Source organism: Thermobia domestica, chromosome 10 (assembly GCF_964235325.1).
Source record: "Thermobia domestica chromosome 10, izTheDome1.hap1.1, whole genome shotgun sequence".
NCBI lineage: Eukaryota > Metazoa > Arthropoda > Insecta > Zygentoma > Lepismatidae > Thermobia > Thermobia domestica.
The window spans coordinates 222,213,062-222,230,411 of NC_137463.1; the positions used below are offsets into that span (position 1 = coordinate 222,213,062).

Below are 17,350 nucleotides of genomic sequence, written 5' to 3' on the forward strand. Positions count from 1 at the left end.
TTATTCTATTAAAAAACTATCTAGCACAAAGTCGTGGTGTGCTTAGTCCGTCCAACCAGCGATTTTTGATTGGAGAAAATTTTCTCAACATTTCCCAAGTATTCTCGCTGTGTTAATTGTTTTTCTTCACAGAAGCCTCGCGACCTATTCTTTCTTGTGCTACTGATGCGTTTGCTTCCCATTTAAAAGGTTCCGGAATCACGTAAACCGATAGACTAATACATATAAAACATTGGCAGCAGTATAACCTAAGACTTGCAAAACCTGCAATGCAGATGATTATTGTATCTTGAGAGACGCACATTCTCTCATTTGTTGAATCGGAAAGGTCAGATTATACATGAAGGTAGTTTTATACGATAGTTGTAACTGTTTATTATGAGTAGAACAGAATAATGATAAAAAATATCAAATCACTAATTCAACAATTTAGTTTTGTTTGGTTTAGAATGTTCAGGTTTTTAAAAAGTGATCAGTACCAACAAGAGTACTGGGCACTTGCCCTTTCGTGGGTATATAATTTTCTTTCTCCCACTGTTTCCATATGTTTCACATGTGAACTCAAATGATTCCGACATATAAATAAGAAAGTATGGTAAATTAACATATAAATGCGGTTAATTAGTGTGCACAAATCTATAATATACATTTATGCCTCCGCTTACCACCTCAATGGATTGAGAAATGTATAGTTAACCTCTCGTTAATAGCATTGAAGGTCATACAAGTAACCTTCAATCTACTTGAGGGAATAGTGTGTGACAGTAAAAGGAATAATACTAGGCTTTTAAAATAATCTTGCACTGTACAGAATGTTACACGTTATGTTTATGCTTAAAGAGTTTCTTAAGTTTTTTTCATCAAATACTCTGATTAAAAAACTAACAATAGTATAGCTATTGTATCACCAAACGGGAGAAGACTCAATAGGCACCACATAAACGTTAATATAAGAGAAGTATCTATTATTTCATGTTTGGGACATGTTTAATTTCTACTTTAAAGCACGATGTATTGTTCAGTTTTATTAGAAATCAATGTGAGTATCGAATGATAACTTTTTAAAATACACGCAGCAGATAGAAATGGATACTCGCTGAAAATTGAATTTCTATCTTTATTAATAAAAAATATAAATTATTGAAATGCTAAACAATTGAACCTCAAAGATAATATATTGAAATACTGATAAATAGTGATTAACTTGAAGTTTCCTCTACTTAAGTATGCTCTAACTAATTATAACTCATTTCTTGTAAGCTTTTTATGTTTCTAGGATCGTGAAAATTATTTTTGCAACCGAGTCCACATTGTTATCGTTACGCCGTTGGGCATTGGTTAACACAATTCTGGCTCGAGTTAATATTATTCTATGTCTATCGTATTCAATCACTGCTAACAAGTCAATACATCATCTAGCCTATCACCACATGCTGCTGCCCTGCTGGTCCAACAGTTGGAAACGATAGACTAGACAATTGCTAACGTTGGCTGCGATGTAATTGTCTGCTTTACCTAGCAATTGCCTAGCAATTCTAAATAAAGTGAAGGTCGGATTAGTAAAAGGGCTTTCTAAGTTTAAAATATCATGGCTATACTCTTTAAGCTGAAGGAGACGAATGATTAATGGAACTGAAATATTGTGATCATATTTTGTATTCCACAACGAGGAATCGAATCTGGTACCACATGTACCAAAGGCACACAGACTAGACACTACACCATCAGGGAGGGTAAATAATGAAATGAAAGCTTTCAGTCTTACGTCTCTAGCATTCATTCTGCTTGATAAAGGGAACGGATGAAAAATAAATGCGTTTGATTATGAAAAGAATAGATGGAACGATAATGCAGGAGAATACGGGAAAATTGCGATAAGCGTACAGAGATGAAGTTCTTCATCACAAATGTATATGACTTTGGATCAAACAAGGAATCCCTCACTCTACAGGAGAGCACTGTACCATTTTTTAAACAAATTGCTCCAGCCGGGACATTTATCTGCAAAGTAAGGCATGATTCAGCATAAGTGTCGTGTGGTGTAACGTCATGCCAACACGGAACAAATTGCACGAGAAGCGCCATCTATAGGTCCTTGTAAAGTGTGTTTATCACAGATGTAGTGTAAGAGTGGGTGTAGAATGAAGGGTGAAGAGTCAAAATACCTGAGGATGGCGATAGGAAAGTTTTTCCAGAGCGAATACGGCAATCGAAAAGCAACTTTAGAGCATTTCCGGAAGCAAGGTGTGTCTGATAGGACAATCCAGAGAGCCATAAAACGTTTCGTGGATACAGGGAGCACTGATCTAAAGCCGTCAAACCGACCGAAACCAAACACCAACCTAGACGCAAGGCTCAAGAGACTATTGGTCTAAAATTCATCATGCTCAGAACGTGAGTTGGCAAAGCGCATAGGAACGTCGCAATCTACAGTAAATCGAGCAAAAAGGAGGCTTGGGATTGTCACTAGAAAGAAGCAGCATAAACCAAAATACGTGAAAAATCAAGTGGAGCGAGTCAAAAGGGGCTCAAGAAAACTCTACAAGATGCGTGTTTCTAGTGGCGGAGAACATATTTTTGTAATGGATGACGAAACATACGTGTTCACGGATCACAAAGAAACGGCTAGAACTGAGTACTATAGCTTAGTTCCAGGACATGCTATCCCATACGAAGCTCGAGTGCAACAAAAAACGAAATTTTTAGCTAAATACTTGGTTTGGCAAACCATTTCTGAAGACGGTGATGTATCCGAACCATTCATTACCACCGGTACCATCAACCAGGATATATATAGAGAAGAGTGCATTAAGAAACGGCTGTTGCCATTTTTGGGGAAGAAGAGGACCATGGGTGATGTATTTGGACCATGTTTGGTCAGACCTGGGAACTTCACATTATGCGGGTACAGTGACCAAGCTTTTAGAGGACAACATCAACTTCGTTCCCAAAAACATTAACACCGCAAATGTGCCTCAAAATCGACCTATCGAAAGATATTGGGCACTATGCAAGGCTGGAATTTGAATGGTTTCAAGCGCGTGTGGGCAACCATTTTCAAGTGAGTGGCAGAAAAGTCCGGAAAAAGGCTGTTCATGAGGTTCCGCAGCTAGCTGGTGGAGACCTTCAGGCATGGACCCTTGTCAACCAAATTGTAACATTTTCTTGCAGCGTTTTGTACCTTCTGTTCATGCAACAAAGAATAAATAGTTTATCGTGAGTATGGCGCTTTCTATCTTGATTACAATTTCGCGACACTTATGCTGAATCACACCTTATTCCAAGTAATCTGAGTTTTCTTTCTAATCCAATATGACAGGAATATGAAGTCAGAAACGTTGAGAATAATTAACAAATGCCCTCACGTTTTACAGGAGCTCGAACCATCAAAGGATATCGCTTCACGATCATCAAACTAAAGCCTCAAATAGCTTACAGTAACAGTACACTGGCTGCTACTGAAAACTATGTTCCCAATTGCGATAAGAAGTACGATGTCGAAACTGTTGGTAAACGAGTGGAAATTGATGGTCGGCAATATAATGTTTAAACAATTTTTCAACGTATTTTTTAACTTTATAATTACGATTACTTTTTCTCAAATCATGCTGATTATTACCGTATGTATATACTACCAAATGTTCTGTTAGAGTCTTTGTTTTTTTCATTTCGTTAATTTTCGTCTATCTTAAAGATAGTTTAACAATATGATAAATATAATAGGTAACCTTAGACTCATTCACCACGAAAACAATCAACATATAGTCAATATTTCTGTACTGACATTCATTTTACCACCAACGTGATCAATAGCATGGAGCAATTATCACCACGAAAGCAGCCCACATATAATCAGTGTTACGTGTTTCTGTATTGATATTTCCTTTAGCGGTAACAAGATCGGTGGAATAAATAATGTAGAGCGATCATTGCTACGAAAACAATCTAGATATAGTCTGCGTTACATGTTTTTGTTTTGATATTGACTTTTATTTCAGAATAGTCAATGGACTTGGTAACTTAGTGATTATCACCAGGAGATCAACAAACGTAGATTTTATTACATGTTTACGTGCTGACAACATATTTATACGCTTCTCTCTGAATATTCTTATGGACGTTACGTAGTTTCTTGATGATGATGCAAATAAACGTAATAAAATAATTGTTGGGATAGGAGCGAATTATGAAATACAACGTTAAGTTGAAATATTAGATAGTAGAAAATTACCGATATTGTTTGTGTGTCAGTGACGTTGAAAGGGTTCAATAAGCATTTACTGGATGATTTGTGATCTGAAAATTATAAGCTGTCGAAAATATCGGAGAATGAGTTTTCCAAGATACAAAGATTGGAAAATAACTGAATTACTACAATCGGTGAAAGAAAATTTTTAACAACAGAAATGGGTTTTAAAATTTCTGTTTCAGTAATGATGAGATCGTGGAAACACTCTAAAAGTATGTTTATACATAAATAACAATATTTTATTTATTGTTTTTTATTTATTTATTTCCACTAACCACAAATAAACAATTTTGGTATTTATTTAGGTAAGAACTGAAATTATTTTAAAGTATTAAGTGACAACTAACTAAATAACACTATGACTTCAGAAACTTGAAAGTTTATCGCTACAGAATAAAAGAAATAGCTTTGAATCCTATCCTCTGTTGACTTATACTCAGTGTAGACTGGATTGGCAAATCATGTGTGCTGACGACCTAGTTCTAAATTTTTCAGCTTGTGCTAGGTCTAGTGTCATGTTCTTTTATTCATTTTTACAACTGGTACTTCAGAAGTCCAGATTACCCACGCGAGTAACCTCTTCTGCCCTCTTAGAATCTTTATCTAATGATAGATTGATTGATTGGTTGAAGTGAATTGGGTACGTCAAAAGTGGGACTACTTGTCCCCGTCAGGATAAGGTTAATAGCCAACTTAAGCTGTATTCTAAACTAATTCGCATTGCAACTTCTAAGAAACTGTGAATCAAATATAAATTGATCTAACAATTTGTAAAATACTTAGCGACACACGTATGTTCTATATTTCGTCGTTTTTTATTTTGCTTCAGCGAAGTATTTGTATATTCGTTTAGGTTTCCAAACTTTCTTTTCGATTATTCGTAACACAACAAAAATATGTATTGTCTATGAATAGTAGATTAACTGCGTACGCATCACATAGAAAATTAACCCTAATGTAAATCTGTCTGCTACTCATTTATTTTCCCTATTGTTGCGAATAGTAACTCAAATAAAAATTACCATGTATGTGTTTAAGTTTAGTTTTTTGACTACTGTATCTAGAATTGGACCCTCGATTTCTCTATTTATTGTCTTGTCTGTACACACCACGACTCCTTCATCAGATATCAGTCAAAGATTATGTTGAAAATTATCCACACAATTGACATAAGATCGGAAGGTATATCGTGAGTAGAGTCCTCGAGATTTACAAACATATATTTTTTATGAAGTGTATACTAATATGCTAATATACCTAGGTAAAATGTAAATCTCTTAGGTCGGTTAACGAACATTCCCTCTCTCTGGCAAATCTGAAATGGAGCTGTTCTTCTACAATATTGTAGCAAGAGGCACTGTGTTGTTAGTCACGTGATATTTCAAGTCTTCGCAGAGTTTATCTTACTGTCAATAATAGCTTGTGTTCATCCTATTATGTTAGTGGCCAAATAAAGCATTCATTCATACATTACTATGCTCGTAATGTTCCCAGGTTAAACTTCATTGATATTAGCCACAACAAGCGGTTTGGATACTACCAGTAGCATGTATTTATAATCAACAATCTGCTAAATTCATTCTTTATTTGTCACAACCCCGACAAGTAAAGGTTACGTTAGGGTGAATCGAGTTGCTATCCGAGAATTATCTGATAGACTAGTACTAAGAAGGGGCCAGTCGTTTTTGACAACTCGGTTTCCGAAATTGCTTGTTATTATCGGGTGCGGCACCCAAAGAAACCGAAAGAAAAAAAACAGTTTTTAGCGGCAGACCGTAAACAAGGCCGGAGATAAAGGGGTCCAAACGTTCGAATACAGTACGCAGAAGGTACATATAAACAGCATGTAATTTTGAAACGAGTGGAGGAATTGAGACAAAATTTGAGGTGTGAGAATCGAGTAATAGGTATAATTGCGCATCACGTCGGCCATATTAGAGTTATTGAAAATAATGAAACGGGAAAAAATCATGTGACATATCATTTTAGATTAGCTTCTTCCCAGAAATTCAAATATGAAGTTAGTTTTTTTGCCAACCCTTATATGTTGAGTTCTTACGGATTCTAGAAATTTTCAACAGGCGAAATTAACGGTAGTGTATTTTTCCACGTCAGTCGATTCAACGTGAACAAGAAGATCAAAATAGTACTTGGGAACAATTCTACAATTATTTCAGTTGATGATAAACTATTTTGTTGTTAAGACAATATTGAAGGCTGCATGGGAGTAACCGATATAAAACCTTAAGGTGTCGAAAGTTCAGAAGTAAGTAGGACTAATCTTGGATTGATCACAGATTTTATGCACGTTTAGTTGCATCTGTTGTGTACCTTAAGAGTGATTCTGCGGTTAATACAAAAATGGGAACAAGAGTGAGCACATCTGAACAACGATGAAATTAAACAATCAGGCTCATCACAGTTTTCACCAGTATTGAAATTGAAGGAGTAGTCGATAGGAGTCGGAAATGATTCAGGTGCGTCTTGAAGATTTCCACTTTTGTAAAATGCATATCTTATCATATCTTGAAACCTGAAGACTGTGAATTGAAAGTGGGTGAGTGATTGCAGGTTAATAATATTTTTTCGTTTGCAGATTTTTAAAGTCCGAAGATATGAGAATGGTGTCGGTTATGTATTTTACAGAGTGTTTTACAAGAAAGGCGAAAGACACTACCATTAATTTCGCCTGTTCAAAATTTCCAGAATCGGTCAATACTCAACACATAAGGGTTGGTAAAAACTAACTTCATACTTGAATTTCTGGGAACAAGTTAGCCTAAATTAATATGCAGCATGATTTTATTCCTGTTGCTTTATTTTCGATAACTTCAATATGGCGACCGGGGGCGCGGTGGCTCAGTGGTAGAGCGTTCACCTCCGGTGCTTGGGGTCCCTAGTTCGATCCCAGCTCGCGCCGTGTGGACTTTGTGGTGGACAAACTTCGTGCTCGTGGGTTTCCTCGGGGTTCTCCCGTTTCCTCCCACTTTCTTCATTCCACCATTTCACTCATCTCTCATTATAACCGTCTCCTTTAACCTAACCGGAATAACCGTGGGACGTTAAACTTAAAGAATTCATTTTTTCAATATGGCGACTTTTAAGATGACCGATAAGATGTGCAATATACTTATTCAGAAGAGTTTCACACTCGATACTCACACCTAAAATTTTATCCCAATTCCTCCACTCGTTTCAAAATTACGTGCTGTTTGTAAGCACTTTCTGTGTCCTGTACTCGAACATTGGACGCCTTTATCTCCGGCTCTGTTTACAGTCTACCGCTAAAAACTTGCTTTTCTGTTTTTTTTTTTTTTTTTTGTGCTGCATGCAATGATAGCAACCATTTTCAGAGATCGAATTGTGAAGAAAAGACTATTCCCTTGTAAGTGTGCTCAATATGTCACTGAAGTTTAAGGTGCAAAGCTTAAAGGATTTAGGAGATACAGCCACTAGAAGGTCACATGGAGGTATGATCATTTATGACATTCCAGCTGCTAATATCTTCAATGCAGATCAAAGTCGCTTCATTCGTAATGGACGTTTCGGAAGAAAGGACCAGTGAAGACGAAAACAACAGTTGGATATGTGAGTGCAATATCTCATTCCTATATGATAATGCCGGTTGTGTCCATGGAAGGAGTCATTCTGCGTCCCATTTATGTTGTGGGTGTTGAATCAAACGATAGGTTCCCTGCAGTAGAACCAGTCCATCCGGCTAATAAAATCTTAATCTCATTTGGTGGTAAAAGAGCGAACATAAACAAGCAGGACCTTAAGACTTTCTATTAGGACAACATGTAAAAAACATTCCAAGTGATAGGTAGAATTTCCTCCTGTTACTTGATTCATGGTCTGCAAACAAATACGACAGTCTTTCGTCACAGTGGTTGCCAAAAGGCTTTGCATTGATCAAACGGCTGATCCCTTGTGGATGTACTGGCATGATCCAGCCTCTGGATGTTTACCTCTTTCGCCAATACAAAACCTTTGCTCCTTTCATCACTGATACACCAATGACAGGAAGTAAAGTGAATATTTGGTATCTGACAGGTTCATACAATTTCAGTCATTAAGAATTTACCATTTCAATTCTTCTCATTTTCGAAACATGATTCGAGCTTTCCATAAGGCTGGATAGTTGAATGGGGAGGCTGAAAGTTGGATCGTTCCTTACGATTACTGCTTTGGCGGAATTGTGAATGACAAATGGTTCAAGTGCTCACAGTGAGCAGCGTATTTGTGTGAGGCATGCAATCTTTCCTGAACTGCATATTGATTGTTGTAATTGTTAACTATTCTGTGGAATAAGGAAACCACTTCGGATTTGCAAAACAAAAACCCTTCTCTGGCGTTTTATCACTAAAATATGCTGGAAACACGAACATAATCTAGTTTAGAGGAAATAATAGTTCAGACTTCTCCCTTATGTTTTGGACTATGTATTACAATTATAACATGTACTTCCATGTGATGCTCTGGTGGAGGTATCTCGTAAATCTTTTGAGCTTTGAACCTAAAACTTCCCTGACACATTGAGCATATTTAGTGTTACTCTATTACATATTCTTCGGGCAGGAACTCGATTCACCCAAACGTGACCTTTACTTATTATATAATTACATCTGTGTCAGTTCCACTACTTGACTGCTATTAGTTACAATGTTTTTTTTTTAATTTTGGTCCTACTTGTCAAAATGTTCTCCAAGTCTGTTTTCTTACAAAGTACATTCGCGAAGTGTCTCCTCGGGATTTGTGTAAAATTGATTCGGATGCAAATTTCTCCGCAGCTCAATTTGTATTGTACTAATTTTAGTGTTCCATAAAGGTAATTTGCATATTTATGTGCCTTCATATATCCGAAATTCAATCATACACTACTATAATGCTCGGATACAAAATTGATTTCAGTTACACTTTAGATGTAACTGGACATGAGTGTAGATATATGCAAAACAAAGTGAATCAAGTATTGCTTCTTTGGCACATATTACACACCCCCACCGCTAAAAATGGATACATTTTCAGTTTTACAAATGGAAATATGTGCATGCGTTACATCAAATATATGTACAATTTTCTCGGAAATTCACTGCTATAGTGAGTTTTACTTTATCTCGTACCGTTTGGAAGGTATTAGATGTTAAATATCAGTCACTTCACGAATAATGAACCTAATAGAAAGTTGGACAGGGCCTCGTGTGTATTTGTAAACTTTAAGTGATATACCTAAAGAATTTTTCCAGTTAGAAATTGTTTTGATTATTAAACATCAAACCTTAAGAGTAACTGATATTACTCTATAATGTCTATTCGTGAAGTGCTGGAGGGATTTAACATGCAATGCCTTCCAAACGATACAAGGTGTGGTGAACTTCAATACAGCAGTGAATTTCGGAGAAAATTGTACATATGATGTATCACTTGCACCTATTTCGATTTGATAAAGTGAAAGTTTAATCCAATATGCTGGATCTAAGATGGTGGCAGGGGTGAGTAATATGTCTCAGAGAAGCAGTACTTGATTCAATTTGTTTTGCTAATGTCCAGTTACATCTTAAGAAACTAAAAGCATATTTGCGTTCGAGGGTTATAGTAGTGTATGATTGAATTCCGCATATATGAAGGTCCATAAATATGCAAATTGCCGGTATGGGCTGCTAAAATTTGATTAATAGAATCTTGGCCGCGGAGTACTTTTCATCTGGATCAATTTTACACGAATCCTGAGAAGACACTTAGCGAATGTACCTTGTTAGACTCTAATAAGAAAACATGCGTTGAAGCTTATCTTACACCATTTCCTATCAAAAACACTTAGTCCACGTACACGAACAAATTGTTAAGACTACATGTTCTTAACTACTTGTTGATATCCGCACGTTTCCATATCTCGAACTCTAAAAGAAAGTTATGGAGTAATGGCGATAATGATTCTCCCATGTTTAGACCGTAATGAATTCAGAAAAAAAATGACACATTGATGATTTTCCTCAGATGTATATTCGGATCCAAGAGAGGAGGAAACTTCATAACGAGAAACTACATAATTTATTCTATTTACCTAAGATTATTACAGTCATTAAATGCAGAAGGCTGGCATGGACTGGTCATTTAGCCAGAATGAAATGAGGTAGAAACACTTCCCAAATTTTAACTGGAAACCCAATCAGAAAGAGATGCCCATTAGGAAGGCATAATTAGGTGCTTGTGCGAGGACAATATTCAGATGAATATCTTAGAAATCGGAATATAAAGTAGAAATGGGATCCAGTTGGATAAGCACAGAAGTCAATGGGAAGATTTGCTAATTCAGCATTGAACCATCAGGTCCTATAAATTGTAGTGTTAGTTACGTGTATTACAAGGTTCTTTTATTTTACTTTCTTTAATAGTTAAATACCAAAAGGAAAACACTTCTTTCACAAAAGTATACTTATAAAACATTCAATTTACCAGCTTCAGCATAGTCTCAATGTCATATTTTTCTGCATACCGTCCGAAAACTTCACACAAAACTCGAGCAAAATGTGAACCTCCATGGCGTTTAAAGGCTACACGACCTGGAAAGACATTTAAAAAATGCAATGTAATATGAAAATGAGTATAGGTCTATTGAAATCATTATTAACTTCATTCCGATTTAAGATGATTTATTAACACAAGAAGCAAATCTTTGTTTCTAATACATGATAACAATATTAGATATGTTATTAGAATGGCGTGTGTAAACTTACATAGAACCAAACAATTAGATTACTGTTATTGACATGTCCTTGACTACATTACCAGTAGCACTTACTATTACTAATCCATAATCATTACATATTTTCCGTGGATTTTAATTAAAACTATCATAAAAAAAGCTCGATCAAAAGACAATTATCAATTAATATAAGATGATTTGTCTTTAGTATTTGAGATCCCCATCTGCCCCCTGAGTATGCATAATTTTTTTGGATTGGCAAGGGTCGATGACCAAGGGGTACCTAGGGTCACCATTCTAATTTTTGGCAGGGTACCTGGGCGCGCCCCTTAAAATGTGGAAGGAGAACATAGACTCCTTACATTTTAAACATTACCAAATTTTAAAATTTGGTATGATAGTATAGGACAGGTTTATATACCTCTATAAGTTTGGGGATCCATCTACTTCTGTCTCATGGGTAAATAACTTGGGAAAAATGTAAAATTTGGAGGTTTCTGACATATTTTATCAGCTTTTATGATCTTATGGTTATATGGGTGAGTATTCTGCCCCACTCCCTTTCATAGAATATGGGTTCATTGATGTTTCCTATTTAAATTTTGGGAGGTGTACATAGGACCACCTCTTAAATTTCGAAATTGTTAGAAAGCAAAAATAGGTAAATGTTCACTAGTACATAAATATGTTTCCCTGTAAACTTAAATGGTCCATCTTATTCTCTTTTACGAATATTGTAAGGATCCTACTTTACAGCGTGAGCACATGTTATTCAAAGAACACGTGCTATTGTTTAGAAGCGGCAGACGATACACAAAACGAAGAAGGCACAAAGAACAGCACGACGGGAGCCGAAGAGGAACGAGCCATCTGAAAATCGCGTACAAAAGTTGAGCGAAAGAAGACGGAGGTATCAGTTTATCAATGATCGCTAACCCATACGTGCTCCGAAGGTCGCAATGGGCGAAGGAGTACTTCTATGCTTAAAATCCCTGGAGGCTGCGTCGAGCAAAGGGGATTCCTAACCACAATCTGTGCCTCACAAGGCTGCAATTAGCATAGGAGGTTACCAAAGGGCCATAACCTGAAGTTGGTGCAAGAAATCTTGGAAGCTGCCATGAGCTAAATTTGTTCCCATATAAAACATTCTTTCCTTCACCTCTCTGGTCATAAAGAAGATTTAAGAAATTATCTTTGTTGACAAAAATCGTATTCTATACCATTGTGTAAAATAAATTAGATGAAGGACATAATTCCGAACAGTCATTTCTCTATCCGCACAAATGTTAATATATAAAATAACCACAAGTTTAAAATTTGGAGGGTTTTGACTCTAATTAATCGTTCTTGTTGAGGGTTTATCACGTTATATGGTTATATAGTTGAGTATGGGGTCTACTCTCTTCTATGGGACATTGCACATTTATATATTGTTCTAAATTTTGGTGAGTGGCACAACGGTGCACGCCTTAAATTTGGGAATTATAAAATACATATTTTGATAAATTTTCTCAGAACTCAGACTGAGGGAGGATTAAATAGGACTCAGATATATACTACGGTAAGATTGATTGGGCTATGTGGAAAAAATGTTTATATTAGTATTTCCACGTGGTTGCACGTGGTCTGTTTTTGACCTAATTTATATTCTTTGCAGAGGCTTTACCACGTTATATGATTATGGGGTTAGTTGTAGGTGTCTAGTCTCTTTCACAGAGCATAGGTACAGTTATGCACACCTGTTAAATTTTGGCAGAGCTCTATTAGCCTACTTTAGGAATTGTCAAAAACAAAATTTGACAAATGTTCCTTAGGACTCGAATAAGTATTAACGTAAATTTGAATTGTTCAATCCCCTTCTATGGGTAAAATATATTAAAACATTCACAATTGGGAGGTTTTGACCTATTATTTCATTTTTGGTCAGGTCTAAGTATTTCACATGCGTATATAAATGACTACAATGATCAATTCCCTTTTATAACGCATGGGTAATATGGTATTCCATTCCAAAATTTGGGAGGGAGTGCATATAAGAATCCCTTAAAGTTAGGAATTGTAAACAAATAAAATTTGTTAAATGTTCTGTAGTGCTCAAATATATTCTTTTCTCTGGCTTCAAACTTCCCAAAATATTCATAATATCATGTGCTAAGTTATTCATCTAATTTACTTTTCGATGAAGTTTTATTAGAAAAAAATGATTATATCGTAGAGTATAGGGGACATTTTTCTATCATAGAATATGGGTATATTAACACTCCTCTTTTAAAATTTGGCTGTGAACATTGCCTCACCCTTTAAATTAATGAATTGTTAAAAATATAAATTGGAAAATGTTCTTAAGAACCCAAATATAAATTACTGTAAAAGTGATTTGTATTACTTCTCTTTTATCGTTGAAAAAAATCAATAATTCAAAATTTCGAGATTTTTGACATTATATTATCTTTGATGAAGTTTTAGTGTATTATGTATTTATATAGATGAGCCCAGGGATCAATCTTCTTTCATAGGATATGGGTGTGTTAATCTACAATCTCCATTTAAAATTTAAGGGATAGACTGCCTCATCCCTTAAATTTGGAAAAGATCAAAAATATTTTTTCGAAAATGTTCTCTATGATTTGAATATATACTTCTCTACATTCGGTTGGCCCTCTTTATCCACTTTTACGAATATAAAATTGCCAATAATATATTATCAAATGTAATATTTTACATTTTCGCACGAAAATTGAATTAGCGTAAGGAGCAAATTTTATGCTCATTAAAGTAACTTGTAATATACAATCAAATGGAAGAATATAAGGTATCGCTGTCTTTCGATGAACATGAGTTCCTTGAGACAGCGAGGAGTAAGCTTGGTTTACCCTTACATTTTGAAATTATGAAAAAGCGAAAGAATCTGATCGTTCTCTATGACTTGGGTAAATTAGAATGGTCCAAATTTGACGTGTCTGCCATGTATAAAAAATTGCAAAAATTCAGATTTGAAAATATAGATCTAATATACGATCTTAAGACTTTGAAACGTATTGAAGTTCATAGTCTGAGGTCATTGGTATATACATTTAGGACTTCAAATCAGGTAGATAATTACTAGAACCAATTGGTATGAAACTTTATTCTTTAAACCTTTTTTCTCAAGTTTTGAAAAATGTTGCTTAATTTTTTTATATTGAATTTTCTTTACAACAATTGTTCGATTTTAAAATTCTAGATTGAAGTTTTTCAAACCCGATTATTATAGTTACGACACAGTCTAAGGCCATTGGCACAATTCTTGGTATAACTGGTATAGCTGATCACTTTCAAATCTTTGTTAAAAATTTTTCAAAAGTGTTTTGTAAAATTTCTATTTTGAATTTTTTGTACTGTAGTTATGGCTCATAATCTAATGTTATTTACAGTTATTCTTGATGCAATCTCATTGGGTAACCAGTTTTAAATGTTTGTTTAAGACTATTAAAACATTTGAAATTTTTGGCTTAAAATTGTCCGATCACCGTTTTAAAATTTTTGTTTGAATGTTTCTTTAACTTGATTTGTAACTACAACAAATAGTCTAAAGTCAATGGTGGAATAATTTAGAACTGGAAACCAAATATTTAATTATTGAAACCGATTAATATATAACAATAACAATTACACACTTTGAATTTCAGCCACAAGTAATGGTCAAAGTTATTAGTAGAAAACTATGTTTGGTGCAATCTGATTGGCTGATCGATTATTAAATTTCGGCGCCGTTTATAACAGAAGAATCTGGGAACACTGTACATAAGAGTTGTTTCTTCATGATGCTATGGTTTGTCACAACAAGTTTATGCAACTTCATTTAAATTGTATAAAAACTTTTATCATCATGATGCAATTGTGTATACATTTTAGTACAAATTTATTGATCTGATAACTCCCAAATGTACCTTTAAAGGTACAATTACTTTTGGTTCACAGACTGCTGAAAAATATGTCACTGCCTTGCAAAATCTCGTAAGTGAGATCACTGTGATCTCATTGTTAAACTGAAATGCATATTTGTGTTTCAAACTTTGGAATGAAAAATATAGAAACGACACTTTCCCCTTAAAAGTCAACGTTTTTTAATTTCGCCATCTTGTTTCAGAAAATTTACAATATATTTTTTAAAAATATAAGAACAATTGTTTTCAATAATTAATATATGTTTGTAAGGTCTCTGAAGTGGTGTTAGTTGTGTTAATGCAGTATTAACATGTGTTGTATGCTAGTGGGATAGCGAGAAAAAGGTGTCCCTCCAAAAGTACACTGGTCACTAACGATATCAGTTTGTGGTTTCACTCTTTATAATATATATGTGACAGAATAATGTGTATACTATTACTAGCACTAATAGCAGTATGATATGACGCATTCAAAGATGTTTTAAAATGTCTAGCACAAGCCATGTTTCTTACTAGCGTCGCTTGATATCATCGCAAAAAGTTTTAGATGTATTAGATACCATGTCTGTGGATAATGATTGATACAATTGATGTGACTCTCCTCCTACCTAAAGCTGATGTGCTCACAGATGAAGAAGGAGTTTGACGATGAACGATTCCCAAGTGGACCTCTCCCAACGTGTAAGAAAGGAGATACCGTATATGGGAGTGATTGGGAAGTTAAATGTACAAATGGACCTGAAGGAAGGTTTCAGAAGATGAAGGAAGAACCCGAAAATCTATCGCAATATGAAATATTTTGTTTGTTTTTGACCGATGAAGTATTTGAACAAATTGCTGAGGAGACAAATCTATACGCTCGGCAGAGAAACAATCATGAGTCCAGTGTTACTGCTGACTTATTTAGGAATTTAATTTTTATTTTATTCTTATCGGGATATCATACATTGAAAAGGAAAAGGTAATATTCGTATCTGGATGAGGATTTTCATGTAAAAGTATACAAGAAAACACCAAGAAAAATTTGGAGGTGAGCGGAGCAAATTGCCAGGAAATATCGCACAATCTGTGCTCTTTTGTCTATCTGAACACTTTGCTGCCAAATTTCCAAATCGTTATAGGTACGTCCTATGTGATATGACAACTATCTGAGGATGCAAGAAATGTGATCTATACCTGTGCGGGGAGACTTTCAAATAATTTTACACAGAGAAGAAAGTCCTTTGAAAATATGTAGTGTTAAAAAATGTCACCTTAAAAGCCAAGTGTATTTTTAAGGTACACATCTGTAACTCCGAAAGGGTATAAGATGTTATCCCGAATAAATGCATATGTTCAAATTATAGTGTTCTTAATATATATACAAAATTCCGTTAAAATATTTCAAGTACATTTCTCTTGGGCGTTAAGCAGTTAAGAATAACTTTCTAATGATATCCTTAGTATGCATTCCAACCATAATGTGAGGTTCAAAGTGTAAAATTGTTATTATTTTATGCCAATTTGTTTTAACAAGTATCTCAGGTTCCAAGTGTCTAAATTTACACACCAATGACCTTAGCCTATGAGTTGTCCCAAAGATTCAATCATTAAGATCATAAATTATTTCAACATCCTCAAATTCTAATTTTGGCAATTTTCTACCCATGAAAGGACACTAGGTGGACAATTACATTTTACCCGAGTTCTAGGGAATAATTATATTTTTGCAAATTCGAAAGTTTAATGGTATGCAAATTGGAACCCTTCAGGTCTCAAGGTATTCATGTTCAATGAAAGAGAATGCGAACTTGTATCCATGCATATGATTATTTGTTACAGTTTACTTTAGTGAACAATAGGAACGACATTCAAAGTGTGCTTGCTATCCTAATTCAATGTTCTGTGACTATATGTTATTCTGTGACAATATCATAATGACAATATACTATTGAAAATTTTTAAATCGAAAACGGAAAAAAATATTACGCCTTAAATTTACAGAAACATATATTTGTGTCTTGAAGAACATTTTCCAATGTCTATTTTTGCCAATTAACAAATTAAGAGGTGGGCCAATGAACCAGCCAAATTTTAAAAGATCATTTTTATAATTACACATATTCCATGGAAGAAAATTGGTCCATGTACTCAAAGATATAATCATATGGTTAATAAAGCTTAACCTAAGAACAATAAAAATTGAATAAATTAGGTCAATAACAGACCGCATGGTAATATGAACATTATGACAATTTTTTAGCAATATAATGGGATTAGCAGAGCCACCAAAATTTACAAAGTTAAATATTTGAGTCCTAGAGAACACTCACCAAATTTTATTTGTTTGCCAATTTGCAAATTTAAAGAGTAGTCTAATGTACTATGTTCGAAATTCTGAAAGGGAGACAGAATTGTCTCCAGCACTCGTCTATATAAGCATATACTACACCAAAGCCTTATCAAGGCTGAAATAATAGGAGAAAATCT

The 17,350-nt window shown here is 34.7% G+C and overlaps 1 protein-coding gene across 1 annotated transcript in view; it reads right to left on the bottom strand.

Annotated features, from left to right (window-relative positions):
• Positions 1-17,350, bottom strand: part of LOC145663009 (caspase-2-like) — a 165,010-nt gene that overhangs the window by 4,840 nt on the left and 142,820 nt on the right. Inside the window, exon 7 of the mRNA XM_081729135.1 lies at positions 10,706-10,812. Coding sequence (XP_081585261.1) covers positions 10,706-10,812 — 107 coding nt within the window. The remainder of the gene's footprint in view (positions 1-10,705; positions 10,813-17,350) is intronic.